This window comes from Gigantopelta aegis, chromosome 3 (assembly GCF_016097555.1).
Source record: "Gigantopelta aegis isolate Gae_Host chromosome 3, Gae_host_genome, whole genome shotgun sequence".
Taxonomy (NCBI): domain Eukaryota; kingdom Metazoa; phylum Mollusca; class Gastropoda; order Neomphalida; family Peltospiridae; genus Gigantopelta; species Gigantopelta aegis.
In genome coordinates this window covers 16,005,459-16,021,772 of record NC_054701.1, presented here as the reverse complement: position 1 = coordinate 16,021,772, position 16,314 = coordinate 16,005,459, and the positions used below count along the sequence as shown (strand labels likewise).

The 16,314-nt window shown below is 32.9% G+C and overlaps 1 protein-coding gene across 1 annotated transcript in view; it reads left to right on the top strand.

Moving 5' to 3' along the window:
• The window catches only part of LOC121369494 (major facilitator superfamily domain-containing protein 4A-like), an 81,082-nt gene that overhangs the window by 57,011 nt on the left and 7,757 nt on the right, over positions 1–16,314 (top strand). The window contains exon 7 of the mRNA XM_041494602.1: positions 575–655. Within this exon, the coding sequence (XP_041350536.1) occupies positions 575–655 (81 nt within the window). The remainder of the gene's footprint in view (positions 1–574; positions 656–16,314) is intronic.

Genomic DNA, 16,314 nt, shown 5'->3' with positions numbered 1-16,314 from the left:
AGGTTAGAATGGCGAATGCAGCGAGGCTCTGCCTGAGCAGGATAAAACCGATATCTTAAGACAGTAACCAGTTATTTCTTTTATTCTGCAATCCTACAGGAATATTCGGAAAATCATTATTTATTCCAGTTTTGTATTCGCAATGTCAACCTAGCAAGGCTTTTGCCGTATGACGTCATACAAGATACATGACGTCATTATTTGTAAGCAGCTAGCTACATTCTTTCACATTAAAAAAGCGTTTCTAAAGTAATTCATAAATAGATATATAAGTTTTGTATTGTTATTGCAAACATGCTGGATATATAAGTTCTCATTATATTTTAAACATAAATATCTATATGAGCTCTGAAGATATTAATTACCCATGCTTCCATACCCTACATTTATTACCAAACTCGAGTCTTTTGCCGGTAATAAACTATTGTATAAAGCATGTTATATAAACTCCATTATAATTTAATATGTCATAAGTATGATGTATCACGTCTTAGTAACCACTTATAGCGTTATTACATAACCACTTATAGAACGATGCTAGAGTTGTTACATTCCTTTCCTCTTTTGTGTTCAGGGTATGTTTGCTCTAGGGAGACTGTTAGCCGTGCCTGCTGCTACCAAATTCACAGCCGCCTGTATGCTGCTTGTCAATATAGTAAGTATTGTCTGTATACATTCTTTGGCTCAGCATCCCACGTTTGGGTATAGTTTTAAAATGAACCATTAACGTTCCAGCCCACTCCAAGAAACATAATATCACCAGTTCTTTATTAACTCTATTAACATGCACGTTCAGGCACGTCCATCCTACACCCAGTCTCTGACTTGGCCAGTGCTTGGGCGTAGGATAGAAATAGATATTATTACACGAGCTTGTGTGTCGTAATGATTTTACGAAACGAGTGTCAGGATTGTTGTATTGCCCGAGGGAGAGCGAGGATAATACATGGATCCTGACACGAGTTTCACAAAATCAGTATGACTCACACACGGGTGTAATAATTTCTTTATTATTCATATTATTATTGTCATATGTCATATATCACATGCACAGTCTAACCTAGGACTGGGAAAAGTAACGTCATGTTATGACGTTGTTTCCTAAAATTACGTCATTACACTTGTTATTATACGTGTGCTTCGTAGGTTTTTTTTATGAACTCAGTTATGTTGGACCATGTGGATAATAAGTTTACCTAGTTTACATAGTTTTCACCTGCCGTACAATGAGAAATTGACGATAGAGACCAATGCACATAACCTATATACATCATTTATTAACACAATCAATCCCCATTGTGGACCTAACTAATAAATTTCTTCTATATGGTCCCAGACGGTACAATTGTTGAGTATTTGATGGTCAATGCTTGGTACCTAACAGCGAATGTTGAGTATTTAAGGGTTAATGCTTAGCATGTAACAGTGATTAGGGAGTATATAACTGTCAATGCTGAGTATTTTTTTTAACATTGAATGTTGAATATTTATCGGTCAGAGCTTAATTTTTAACAATGGATGTTGAGTATATAAAGGTCAATGTTCAGTATTTGACAGTGAAATGTTTAAGTTTCCAGGGAAGTGTTGAACTGTAGACGTTTAATCTGTTAGATAACTTGAAACCAGTACTGATTACCTACGAAATGAGAATGCGACGAGTTGATACATTCAGGAAGCACGCCGTAAGACGCGCAGAAGGAAGTATTTGAAACATATTAGAGAGCCTACGTGGAGAGACAGATGGAATACATCGATATATCGGCACTAACCGACATCGTATCAACTGAGATGGCCTCAAATCCAACCCCGCATACCTCGTGGATTCTTCTTATTGATTTTTATTTATTTTAAAATTACAATCCATAATGCAAGCTTCGAAGGGGATTATCTTTGTCGAATACAATTTTTACAGTGATTTACCATTGGTAGCAGGTTAAGACATTTTTCTTTAACGACGCACAACTACGGTTACATGGCGTCAGACATATGACTAAGGACCACAGATGATAAAAGAGGAAACCCGCTGCCGCAGCTAGTGATCTTTTATATACATCATGCCACAAAGAGTATAGTACATACCACGGCCTTTGTGGGGCCCTGGCTGGAACAACCGCGCGTCAGGCAAAAGCTTTATCACTTAGCTACGTCCTGCCCACCCCCAGCCGTCCCCCGCAGTAAATTGAGGTTATTTACGTAACAGTCTGCATAGAAAAAACATGAGTTCCTTGTTCACTCTACCCGTGAGGTCAGTCCCACGTAGAAGAGATCCAATCTAAACAACAAAAGAAAAGTTTGACAAATTCGTGGCAATATGTTCCCATGACACAAAATCTTCCTTTCTCCCTAGTATGAGGACTATCACAAATAGTTTGCCAAACCCCAGCCTACATAACACAGACCTCGGTGGACATGTTGACACTTACCACATGCACTCGTGAACACTGTCTAAACAGTGATAATTATAGGCCCCGTGGTTATAAAACATTAAAGTCTATACCAAAAACCTCAATAAACTCTCAAAACGTTAATGTCATGGTAATAGGAGGCAGTTTTTTTATATATACAATTACCATGTAGATACTTCAATAGTCTTGAGACTGGACTTAGTTTTGTAAGCACGAGCCCTTGTCGTCAACAGCTGGAAATGTGAAAAAGTTCACGAACGATTTGACATTCGGTTTGACTCGAAGCGTATACAGCAGTATAAATGCAGCCCTAGGTTTTGCAAACAATTATCAGCTGAAACTTGTTACAGTTATAGTCCCTGTGAAAGTATCATCTAAACACCAGATTTCGAAACCTTGTCCTCCTCATTTCCTCTCGTAGTTTCAGACTTGGTTACAAAGAAAGAATAAACAGCGAAGATGAAGATATCACACATACTGATGGAAAAATAATAACAACAAAAAGCGACTGCGACCAAAACCCTTAATACATAGTATGAAAATGTGTTCGTGTCCTTGGCAGTCAGTTCAACACGACTGACATCCAGTCCCTCGTTACAAGTTTGTATCAAATACAGACATTTCTACACTAGTAGTGAATTAAATCTGATCGTTATTTCTTTCCATATTTTCAGTGGGAACTACTTTTCTTCCAGTATGGCATATATTATAAGAATGGTACTATTCAACTATCACAGTTAAATCAATTTGAACAACAATAACAATAACAACAACAACAACAACAAAACGTTGCCATAATCAACGTTCGAATCTCTGCACAAAGAAAAGTTAAAGAGACGTTTTGACACGGTCATGATTGCTACCTTGAAAGACAGTTACGTGCTTTGCCCATAAGTATAGTATAGTTTATTAGCTTTAAGCCTTCCGGCTCACAGGCATACATTTTATATACAAATCAATAACATTTGACAAATGGTGCATAATTGGAGGATGAACAATTAAATATGCTGAGAACGTAAACATAATACATTTTAAAGATATTTACCAATATTACATAATTCTTTTTTGTTTTGAACAGACAATAATTGCACAAGTTTAAACACAGATGTCTGCGCCAGTAGTATTTCTTAATATATATTGAACGTAATTGCATGTACAATGGACATTTCAAAATAAAGTGATATTCATCCTCTGTATCTTTCTGATTACACATCTGACATTTCCGTTGCGACCTTTCAATACCATAATATCTACCTTGTTCATAGGTAGACTGCCACTCCCCAGGACTTAGACATTCTCCCTTACTCATAGTCTGATGACAGTGCATTAGGAATGAAAACACAGTCGCAAATTACTCATCAGTTTGTTATCGTGATCTTCCCGTAAATAGCAAGATGGTCATGTAAACATGTATATAAAATTAGAAGAACTTTCACGAAGACCTTAGTTTTTGTCTGTTTAACAGCTATTAAAACAACCCGTGAAACATTTCACCGAGAATAACGTTTAATTCCGTTTTCCATTAGCGATAGCTTGCCTCAACAATTCCTATCGATTTCCGTTAAAATCTGCTTTAAAGAAAATAACAAGAAAATGGCTTTCTCAAAGCTCTGACAGGAAGACCTAACACAAATGACTGCACTTAACAGAGTGTCTCATCAAATATATATTTTAGATTGTGCAAGCCTGCATACACATTCTTAAACCCAGGGTGACAAATGAACAACATATGTCATTGACAAAAAAAAAAAAACCCAACTAAAATAACTATGTTATACCATAAATATTTCATTCAAACATATAAAAAAACCCCACCAAAAGCAACTAACAAAACATTATCTGACCTGGTGCTTATAAAACTTTTAGAGTCTAGACTCGAGACTCTAATAGAGTCTGAGACACTGATTTCATGACAACGCCGTACAGATTGCATGCGTGTGACGTCATTAGAGATTGAATTAGGACTCTAAAGGTTTTATAAACATGAGCCCATATCTGTATAATGGGACATATTGATATTCTGTAATTGTCATCTAGTAAATCCAAAATAGTATACAGACATTCTAACGCTAGCATTCATTTTGAACTTAACAAGATTAAATTTTTTTAGTCACAAATGTATTTAAATTTTTTATTTTTGTTCGTTTCACTTCAAACGTTTCGTCCTATTATCTACAGAAAGAAAAGTTATTGCTTTAACAGTATGCGTGTCGTGTTTAGTGTAGTGATCTATATAAACACATTGTTTTAAAGTAGTGGTCTATATAAACACATTGTTTTAGAGTAGTAGTCTATATAAACACATTGTTTTAAAGTAGTGGTCTATATAAACACATTGTTTTAGAGTAGTAGTCTATATAAACACATTGTTTTAAAGTAGTGGTCTATATAAACACATTGCTTTCAATGTAGTGGCCTATATAAACACATTGTTTTAGAGTAGTAGTCTATATAAGCACATTGTTTTAGAGTAGTGGTCTATATAAACACATTGTTTTAAAGTAGTGGTCTATATAAACACATTGTTTTAGAGTAGTAGTCTATATAAACACATTGTTTTAGAGTAGTAGTCTATATAAGCACATTGTTTTAAAGTAGTGGTCTATATAAACACATTGTTTTAGTGTAGTGGTCTATATAAACACATTGTTTTAGAGTAGTAGTCTATATAAGCACATTGTTTTAAAGTAGTAGTCTATATAAACACATTGTTTTAGTGTAGTGGTCTATATAAACACATTGTTTTAGAATAGTAGTCTATATAAGCACATTGTTTTAAAGTAGTGGTCTATATAAACACATTGTTTTAGAGTAGTAGTCTATATAAACACATTGTTTTAAAGTAGTGGTCTATATAAACACATTGTTTTAGAGTAGTAGTCTATATAAACACATTGTTTTAAAGTAGTAGTCTATATAAACACATTGTTTTAGAGTAGTAGTCTATATAAACACATTGTTTTAAAGTAGTGGTCTATATAAACACATTGTTTTAGAGTAGTAGTCTATATAAACACATTGTTTTAGAGTAGTAGTCTATATAAACACATTGTTTTAGAGTAGTAGTCTATATAAGCACATTGTTTTAAAGTAGTGGTCTATATAAACACATTGTTTTAGTGTAGTGGTCTATATAAACACATTGTTTTAGAGTAGTAGTCTATATAAGCACATTGTTTTAAAGTAGTGGTCTATATAAACACATTGTTTTAGAGTAGTAGTCTATATAAACACATTGTTTTAAAGTAGTGGTCTATATAAACACATTGTTTTAGAGTAGTAGTCTATATAAACACATTGTTTTAAAGTAGTAGTCTACATAAACACATTGTTTTAGAGTAGTAGTCTATATAAACACATTGTTTTAAAGTAGTGGTCTATATAAACACATTGTTTTAGAGTAGTAGTCTATATAAACACATTGTTTTAGAGTAGTAGTCTATATAAACACATTGTTTTAGAGTAGTAGTCTATATAAATACATTGTTTTAGAGTAGTAGTCTATATAAGCACATTGTTTTAAAGTAGTGGTCTATATAAACACATTGTTTTAGTGTAGTGGTCTATATAAACACATTGTTTTAGAGTAGTAGTCTATATAAGCACATTGTTTTAAAGTAGTAGTCTATATAAACACATTGTTTTAGTGTAGTGGTCTATATAAACACATTGTTTTAGAGTAGTAGTCTATATAAGCACATTGTTTTAAAGTAGTGGTCTATATAAACACATTGTTTTAGAGTAGTAGTCTATATAAACACATTGTTTTAAAGTAGTAGTCTATATAAACACATTGTTTTAGAGTAGTAGTCTATATAAACACATTGTTTTAAAGTAGTGGTCTATATAAACACATTGTTTTAGAGTAGTAGTCTATATAAACACATTGTTTTAGAGTAGTAGTCTATATAAACACATTGTTTTAGAGTAGTAGTCTATATAAGCACATTGTTTTAAAGTAGTGGTCTATATAAACACATTGTTTTAGAGTAGTAGTCTATATAAACACATTGTTTTAAAGTAGTGGTCTATATAAACACATTGTTTTAGTGTAGTGGTCTATATAAACACATTGTTTTAGAGTAGTAGTCTATATAAGCACATTGTTTTAAAGTAGTAGTCTATATAAACACATTGTTTTAGTGTAGTGGTCTATATAAACACATTGTTTTAGTGTAGTGGTCTATATAAACACATTGTTTTAAAGTAGTAGTCTATATAAACACATTGTTTTAGTGTAGTGGTCTATATAAACACATTGTTTTAGAGTAGTAGTCTATATAAGCACATTGTTTTAAAGTAGTGGTCTATATAAACACATTGTTTTAGAGTAGTAGTCTATATAAGCACATTGTTTTAAAGTAGTGGTCTATATAAACACATTGTTTTAGAGTAGTAGTCTATATAAGCACATTGTTTTAAAGTAGTAGTCTATATAAACACATTGTTTTAGAGTAGTAGTCTATATAAGCACATTGTTTTAAAGTAGTGGTCTATATAAACACATTGTTTTAGAGTAGTAGTCTATATAAGCACATTGTTTTAAAGTAGTGGTCTATATAAACACATTGTTTTAAAGTAGTGGTCTATATAAACACATTGTTTTAGAGTAGTAGTCTATATAAACACATTGTTTTAAAGTAGTGGTCTATATAAACACATTGTTTTAGAGTAGTGGTCTATAGGAACATATTGTTTTAGAGTAGTGGTCTATATAAAGACATTGTTTTAGTGTAATGGTCTATATAAACACATTGTTTTAGAGTAGTGGTCTATATAAACACATTGTTTTAGAGTAGTGGTCTATATAAACACATTGTTTTAGAGTACTGGCCTATATTAACACATTGTTTTAGAGTAGTGGTCTATAGGAACATATTGTTTTAGAGTAGTGGTCTATATAAAGATATTGTTTTAGTGTAGTGGTCTATATAAACACATTGTTTTAGTGTAGTGGTCTATATAAACACATTGTTTAGAGTAGTAGTCTATATAAACATATTGTTTTAAATGTAGTGGTGTATATAAACACATTGTTTTAGAGTAGTGGTCTATATAAACATTCATTTAGAGCAATGGTCTATATAAACACATTCTTTTAGAGCAGTGATCTATATAAAGACATTGTTTTCAATGTAGTGGTCTATATAAACACATTGTTTTAGTGTAGTAGTCTATATGAGCACATTGTTTTAGTGTAGTGGTCTATATAAACACATTGTTTTAGTGTAGTGGTCTATATAAACATATTGTTTTAGTCTAGTGGTCTATATAAACATATTGGTTTAGTCTAGTGGTCTATAGAAACATATTGTTTCAGTCTAGTGGTCTATATAAACACATTGTTTTAGAGCAGTGGTCTATATAAAGACATTGTTTTCAATGCAGTGGTCTATATAAACACTGTTTTAGTGTAGTAGTCTATATGAGCATATTTTTTTTAGAGTAGTGGTCTATATAAACACATTGTTTTAGAGCAGTGATCTATATAAAGAAATTGTTTTCAATGTAGTGGTCTATATAAACACATTGTTTTAGTGTAGTAGTCTATATGAGCACATTGTTTTAGTCTAGTGGTCTATATAAACACATTGTTTTTAGAGTAGTGGTCTATATAAACACATTGTTTTAGAGCAGTGGTCTATATAAAGACATTGTTTTTAATGTAGTGGTCTATATAAACACATTGTTTTAGTGTAGTAGTCTATATGAGCACATTGTTTTTAGAGTAGTGGTCTATATAAACACATTGTTTTAGAGCAGTGGTCTATATAAAGACATTGTTTTCAATGTAGTGGTCTATATAAACACATTGTTTTAGTGTAGTAGTCTATATGAGCATATTGTTTTTAGAGTAGTGGTCTGTATAAACACATTGTTTTAGAGCTGTGGCCTATATAAAGACATTGTTTTGAATGTAGTGGTCTATATAAACACATTGTTTTAGTGTAGTGGTCTATATAAACACATTGTTTTATTGTAGTAGTCTATATAAACACATTGTTTTAGTCTAGTGGTCTATATAAAGACATTGTTTTAGTGTAGTGATCTATATAAAGACATTGTTTTAGTGTAGTGGTCTATATAAAGACATTGTTTAGAGTAGTAGTCTATATCAAAATATTGTTTGAAATGTAGTGGTCTATATAAACACATTGTTTTAGTGTAGTCGTCTATATGAGCACATTGTTTTAGAGTAGTGGTCTATATAAACACATTGTTTTAGAGAGCTGTGGCCTATATAAAGACATTGTTTTCAATGTAGTGGTCTATATAAACACATTGTTTTAGTGTAGTGGTCTATATAAACACATTGTTTTAGAGTAGTAGTCTATATAAACACATTGTTTTAGAGTAGTGGTCTATATAAAGACATTGTTTTAGTGTAGTGATCTATATAAAGACATTGTTTTAGTGTAGTGGTCTATATAAAGACATTGTTTAGAGTAGTAGTCTATATCAAAATATTGTTTGAAATGTAGAGGTCTATATAAACACATTGTTTTAGTGTAGTCGTCTATATGAGCCCATTGTTTTAGAGTAGTGGTCTATATAAACACATTGTTTTATAGCAGTGGTCTATATAAAGTCATTGTTGTCAATGTGGTGGTCTATATAAACACATTGTTTTAGAGTAGTAGTCTATATGAGCACATTGTTTTAGTGTAGTGGTCTATATAAACACATTGTTTTAGTCTAGTGGATATAAACATATTGTTTTAGTCTAGTGGTATATATAAACACATTGTTTTAGAGCAGTGGTCTATATAAATACATTGTTTTCAATGTAGTAGTCTATATAAACACATTGTTTTAGTGTAGTAGTCTATATAAACACATTGCTTTCCATGTAGTGGTCTATATAAACACATTGTTTTAAAGTAGTGGTCTATATAAACACATTGTTTTAGTGTAGTAGTCTATATAAACACATTGTTTTAGTGTAGTAGTCTATATAAACACATTGTTTTAGTGTAGTGGTCTATATAAACACATTGTTTTAGTGTAGTAGTCTATATAAACACATTGTTTCAGAGCAGTGGTCTATATAAAGACATTGTTTTCAATGTAGTGGTCTATATAAACACAATGTTTTTGTGTAGTAGTCTATATGAGCACATTGTTTTAGTGTAGTGGTCTATATAAATACATTGTTTTAGTGTAGTGGTCTATATAAACACATTGTTTTAGTCTAGTGGTCTGTATAAACATATTGTTTTAGTCCAGTGGTCTATATAAACACAATGGTTTAGTCTAGTGGTCTATATAAACATATTGTTTTAGTGTAGTGGTCTATATAAACACATTGTTTTAGTCTAGTGGTCTATATAAACATATTGTTTTAGTCCAGTGGTCTATATAAACATATTGGTTTAGTCTAGTGGTCTATATAAACATATTGTTTTAGAGCAGTGGTCTATATAAACACTTTGTTTTAGAGCAGTGGTCTATATAAACACATTGTTTTTAATGTAGTGGTCTATATAAACACATTGTTTTAGTGTAGTAATCTATATGAGCACATTGTTTTTAGAGTAGTGGTCTATATAAACACATTGTTTTAGAGCAGTGGTCTATATAAAGACATTGTTTCAATGTAGTGGTCTATATAAACACATTGTTTTAGTGTAGTAGTCTATATGAGCACATTGTTTTAGTGTAGTGGTCTATATAAACACATTGTTTTAGTCTAGTGGTCTATATAAAAATATTGTTTTAGTCTAGTGGACTATATAAACACATTGTTTTAGTCTAGTGGTCTATATAAACACATTGTTTTGGAGCAGTGGTCTATATAAATACATTGTTTTAGTCTAGTGGTCTATATAAACACATTGTTTTAGTCTAGTGGTCTTTATAAACACATTGTTTTAGATCAGTGGTCTATATAAACACATTATTTTAGATTAGTGGTCTATATAAAAAAACTTTGTTTTAGAGTAGTGGTCTATATAAACACAATGTTTGCAATGTAGTGGTCTGTATAAGCATATTATTTTAGTGTAATAGTCTGTATTAACATTGTTGTAGTATAGTGGTCTGTATTAACATTGTTTTAGTATAGTGGTCTGTCTGTATTAACATTGTTTTAGTGTAATGGTCTGTACTAACATTGTTTAATGTAGTGGTCTGTATGAATATTGTTTTTAGTGTAACTGTCTGTATTAAAATATTGTTTTAGTGAAGTGGTATATACAAACACATTGTTTTTTATATAGTGGTCTAGTCTAGTGGCCTGTATACACATATTATTTTAATGTAGTGGTCTGTATTGAAATATTCTTTTACTCTAGTGGTCTGTATTGACATATTGTTTTTAGTATAGTGATCTGTATATATATATTGCTTTTAGTGTAGTGGTCTGTATTGAGATATTATTTTAGTGTAGTGGTCTGTATTGATATATTGTTTTTAATATAGTGGTCTGTATTGACATATTGTTTTAGTGCAGTGGTCTGTATTGACATATTCTTTTAATATGGTGGTCTGTATTGACATATTCTTTTACTATAGTGGTCTGTATTGATATATTGTTTTTAATATAGTGGTCTGTATTGACATATTATTTTAGTGTAGTGATCTGTATTAACATATTCTTTTAATATGGTGGTCTGTATTGACTTATTGTTTTTAGTGTAGTGGTCTGTATTGATATATTGTTTTTAATATAGTGGTCTATATTGACATATTGTTTTAGTGTAGTGGTTTGTATTGACATATTCTTTTAATATAGTGGTCTGTATTGACATATTGGTTTTAGTGTGGTGGTCTGTATTGACACATTCTTTTAATATAGTGCTCTGTATTGACATATTGGTTTTAGTGTAGTGGTATATACATGCATAAACATATTATTTCTACTTTAGTGCAATAGTCTGTATTAACATATTGCCCACGCGTGGAGTCTTTTACATGTATAATACAATAAGCAAATTATGGGCTACAATCATACAATATTAAAATCCACAGATTTGTCATGAAACGAGCTACTGTGACTAATTTGTCAATGATGCATTGAGTTCTACTTTGGTGCGTTGCGTGTAGGCTATAATTACATCAGAACATGGCGGTTCTATTTCCGCTGTTCCTTTGATGTATTGTATTTCCTGCAGCGCTCGTTTATTAATTAGCTTTGGTGTTCTGTCTGTCAGTGGAGTCATATCATTTCCAAAGTGCTCTGCTGAGTGTGTGAGCCAATCTAAACGTGTGTTTAGTGCGTTCATTCTACACAGTTCGTAATGGAAATCTGTCCTGCTAAGGCAACAGAAAACAAAGTCAAAATCGGGTACCAAAATGAGTTAATGTATTAATTGTGGCATTTTAAAATAAGCAAAACAACAACAAAAAACAACAACAACAAAAAACATCAACCCCCCAAAAAAATGAATGAATGAATGAATGAATGTTTAACGACACCCCAGCACGAAAAATACATCGGCTATTGGGTGTCAAACCATGGTAATGCAAATAAATAAAGCGATGATCAACATCAATATAAAAATTCAAGACCTAAACAAAAACAGTGTAAAGAACTGTGCAAAAACACAAATATCACAGAATTTTACGGATACTGAATTTTACTCAAAACTTCAATTTTGTGCTGTATTGGCCATTCTCAAAGAGAATGTTACACCCCTGCACCACGGTGAGGTTACAGCACATGCAGGCCCCCCCCCCCCCCCAAAAAAAAAAAACACAAAAAACCCCAAAAAAACAACAACACCTAAACAACCCCACCCCACCCCCCATGAAAAAAAAGAGAAAAACGTAGCCCAACAAGAACAAGCAGATAATAATAATTGCCAAAACTATAACCAAAATACCAAAGAAATATCTTCCTGAAAGACTAGCCCTGAGAAACAAAATCATTCAGCTTCTCCAACCAGTGCATCACAGCTGCTGGCCAAAGGCCGTGGTATGTGCTTTCTTGTCTGTGGGAAAGTGCATATAAAAGATCCCTTGCTGCATTAGGGAAAATATAGCGTGTTTCCTCGGATGACTACATGTCAGAATTACCAAATGTTTAACATCCAATAGCCGATAATTAATTAGTCAATGTGCTCTAGTGGTGTCGTTAAACAAATACAAACTTTAAAAAACAAAATTTCATTCAGCTGCATAATAAAACCTTTACCAGATGGATGTCAGGCACAAAGGGTGATTGTTTTTACTAAATGTTACTTCACCACTTATTGCCTCTTACCGTAAAAGTGTAGAAATCACAACTCTACCTGCCGTTTATCACTTTGTTTCGCCAATTTAACTTGACTCAGTTATTAACTGATTTATAATTTATTCTTGCACCTTTCATCCAAAGACGGTTCAAAAACACGTTCTTAAGAATATACCGCGCACATAGAAACACTACTATTGATAACCACAGAATCGTGTCTCGCGTTCCAGGCCCGCGCCGCGCCAAAAACCGTCTGCGAGCCAAGAATTTGAGGCGAGCTCACCACCAACTGAGCTAATTCTCGCCCCCTATGCATCAAAATGTAGAACACGCTTTTCTTAAACACTCATTTGAATGGACACTGTGCAAGGTTTATATCACACAACAATGTCCCACATGTTGGTGATCGAATTAGGAATATCTCCTTGGCTCCTCCATGATGCTATGATGACATATGATATACGTCGAAACCAAACCGTCCACTGAAATTAACTCTACCGAAATCGATTCTATTTATAATGTTTAAGTGAGATCTATGTAGTGGTTAACAATCGAACTATCGATATGTTGCGATAGTCAGTGTCATTTTTCCTTTAGTAGCAAGGGACAGGATAGCACATACCACGGCTTTTGATATACCAGTCGTGGTACATTGACTGGAACGTTTTATTTGAGTCTCACCATGTAAATAATATAGTAAAAAAGAAAGAAAGAGAGAAAGAAAGAAATAGAGAGGGAGAGAGATAGATATAGTGATATATATAATATATATATATATATATATATATATATATATATATATAGAGAGAGAGAGAGAGAGAGAGAGAGAGAGAGAGAGAGAGAGAGAGAGAGAGAGAGATATTATACCTTATCGGGAACAGACTTTGACAATAACATTAATAATGAGAGTTTACAGCTTTCTGCGTAAATTTATGTTCATTATCAGATGAGACTAGAAATATGTCTGTCCTGGAATTGAAATTAGTTTGTAGAAGAAAGAAAAAGTAATCTTTATTGATAATCATTATTAATGCATTATTTCAAACGTTTTCCATTCATTGTTTCTTTCCAAGCGGAATGCGACTCGGTTATAACGCTAACGCTTGAGAGATGGAACATTAGCCTGATAGAACAGTAATTAAATTACCGTTATGGCCTCATATTACAGTTATCTTCCCATTTGGTTGTTTAATATTTCATTAAAAATGAAGTAAAATCTAATGATTGATTTTTTTCCTTTAAATATTTCAAAATCTTTCCAAGACAACAATATGTAGATAGAACATATGTAGAAGAAAAAATAGCTGTTTATTGTATGAAAAAATTCCAACATTTGATAAAGTTATTACATTTTGAAGTTGGTGTCCCTCAAGTTTCCATTGCTAAGAGTGGCCATGACAAGGCACTGTGGTAGGTGTTTTAACACAACCTCTATATACTCTCATTTTAAAAGTGACGTCCCGATACTTATTAAGCATTGCTTTAATATGTATATCATTGGAATGCATTAGTGTGGGCCAGTTTTTAGGGGGGGGGGGGGGGGATGGACTGATAGGCCTCAGATTACAGTTATCTTCCCATTTGGTTGTCCAAAATCCGGAAATTTGTCCACGCAAGTAGTCTGCTGCAAACATCTTTGAAGTGGCAACTATTTGACTGAAGTGACATGGGAGAGCATGTAGTTTGTAAACATGTGTATCTTGTTGACATTGAAGACTTGTTTGTGGTAATTCCGGTCGCACGGTCAGTCCTATGACCAGAGGAAGGAAATGTGCGGGTTCAAGGCCCCGGACATATAAGGGCGTTCAGGTGTATGCTCCTCTGATGATGGATCCTGCGACTCATCCAACCCCAGGCGAGCGCTCTACCACTGGACCATATCCCGGCTCTTAAGATTGATGTACATGGAGAATAATTGCATTAACGTGTGGGCAGTTTTCTTTTTCTAGGCTCTGATTAACTAGATAATGTAGGTAGTCCTCCCAAGGCTAGTCGAGCTATCGATGAGAAGCATAATTCACTGATTAACACAAATGAAATTAAGCGTGCAAGTTAAAAGTTCAACGTGGGAGAGCTTTGATTGATATGCACGTGTCATTCGGTGGACACGATAACAAGGTGTACAACACGTCTGCAAAGAACGAATGTACAGATGGATGGGTAGATGGATGGGTGGGTGGGTGGATTAATGAATGAATGAATGAGCGATTGCTTGAATAAATGAATAGATGAATGAATGTGTAATGAATGGATAGATGAATGGATAATGAATGAATAAATAAATGAATGTTTAGCAAAAACCTAGCACGAACACAAACATCGGGTACTGAGTATGAAACAAATTCAGCGTGAAGAACATTTAAAAACAACATGAATGTCATTTCGTAGCAAACAGTCTCGGACACAGCAAGTTCTGCCACGTTGTAGATTTAGCCTATATGTCTGCAGCTGATTCCCCCTCTTATGCTCTTACGCCAGAACAACAGCAATAACTGTAATTTAAAATGTGATGTGATGTCGTTAGTCATCCCTTATATATATATATCAGAGATGGGGCGATTAATTGACAAAAGTAATCGATTACGATTACGTTTACTGTAGAATGTCACGATTACGATTACGATTACAAGATAATTGAAAGGAATCGATTACGATTGCGAATACATTGTCTAGCAAGCATGATTATAATCATGATTACATTTCCACAAATCTACACAAATAATGAAATGATGTTACCACCATGAAGTTATGCACTTTATTTTACAACCATACCAATTTGATTCATTGAAAGACATAATGGATAATTTTGGATTATTTATTAAATTATTTCAAACATTTATAAACGTATGTATACTGCAGGGAGGGAATCAGTTTTCAAAACCAGATTTATTATTCTTAAATTTGGATTACTGACGAAAAGGTACCCATAACCACAGGTATAATTATTGTATCAATGCATAACATATATATTTTGTTATATTATTGAAATAAGCCATAATTAGTAATTGCAAACTGTCTGATCACTATTACTTAGGGTTTTTTTTATTGTTTGTAGAACGTATACCATTTAATACCATCCACAAATTAAAAAAAATATATATATTTTTTAAATCTATAAATGAAGAAATAAAGGACGAAAGAAAAAAACAAACAAGTAAATAAATAATTAAATTGATATCTGCATACATATACATGTGCACAAGTTGCTCATTGCATTTAATTATTGACATTCTAATAATGACTATTATTAATGAATCGATTTGCAGTCATGCTTGCTTTGTGTCGTATTATAAGGATCCAATTGTATCGGTGAAAATTACAAGTATCTTGGTCTGGGTGTGTTTATTTTGGTATCATTAGAAGCGCCGCGTTTCGCAGAACATCTATTAAAATCAGCTTTTGGGAATGTTTATCACACGTATTAATAGTTTAAGCTATTTTAAAGCAAAAGAAACCAAGGTTTGTCGTGATAGACTACTTTCAACTGGGTGTTTGCTTAATTAGTTACGTTATTTGTGGTTGTGTCTGCGACAGGGTGAGGATGACTGCCCATGGAATCAAGCTTGATACGACTGGCTGGCTGCCCGTCTGCAATCGTAAACACTAACAAAAGAAAAGAAAGTTTGCCACGGTACCATTGGTGGACTTTCACACCTGTGACAAAACGAGATATTGTCAAGCGTTTCTTAGTTGAATTCAGACCCGTGATAACGCTGTATAAGTATTCAGTGGATC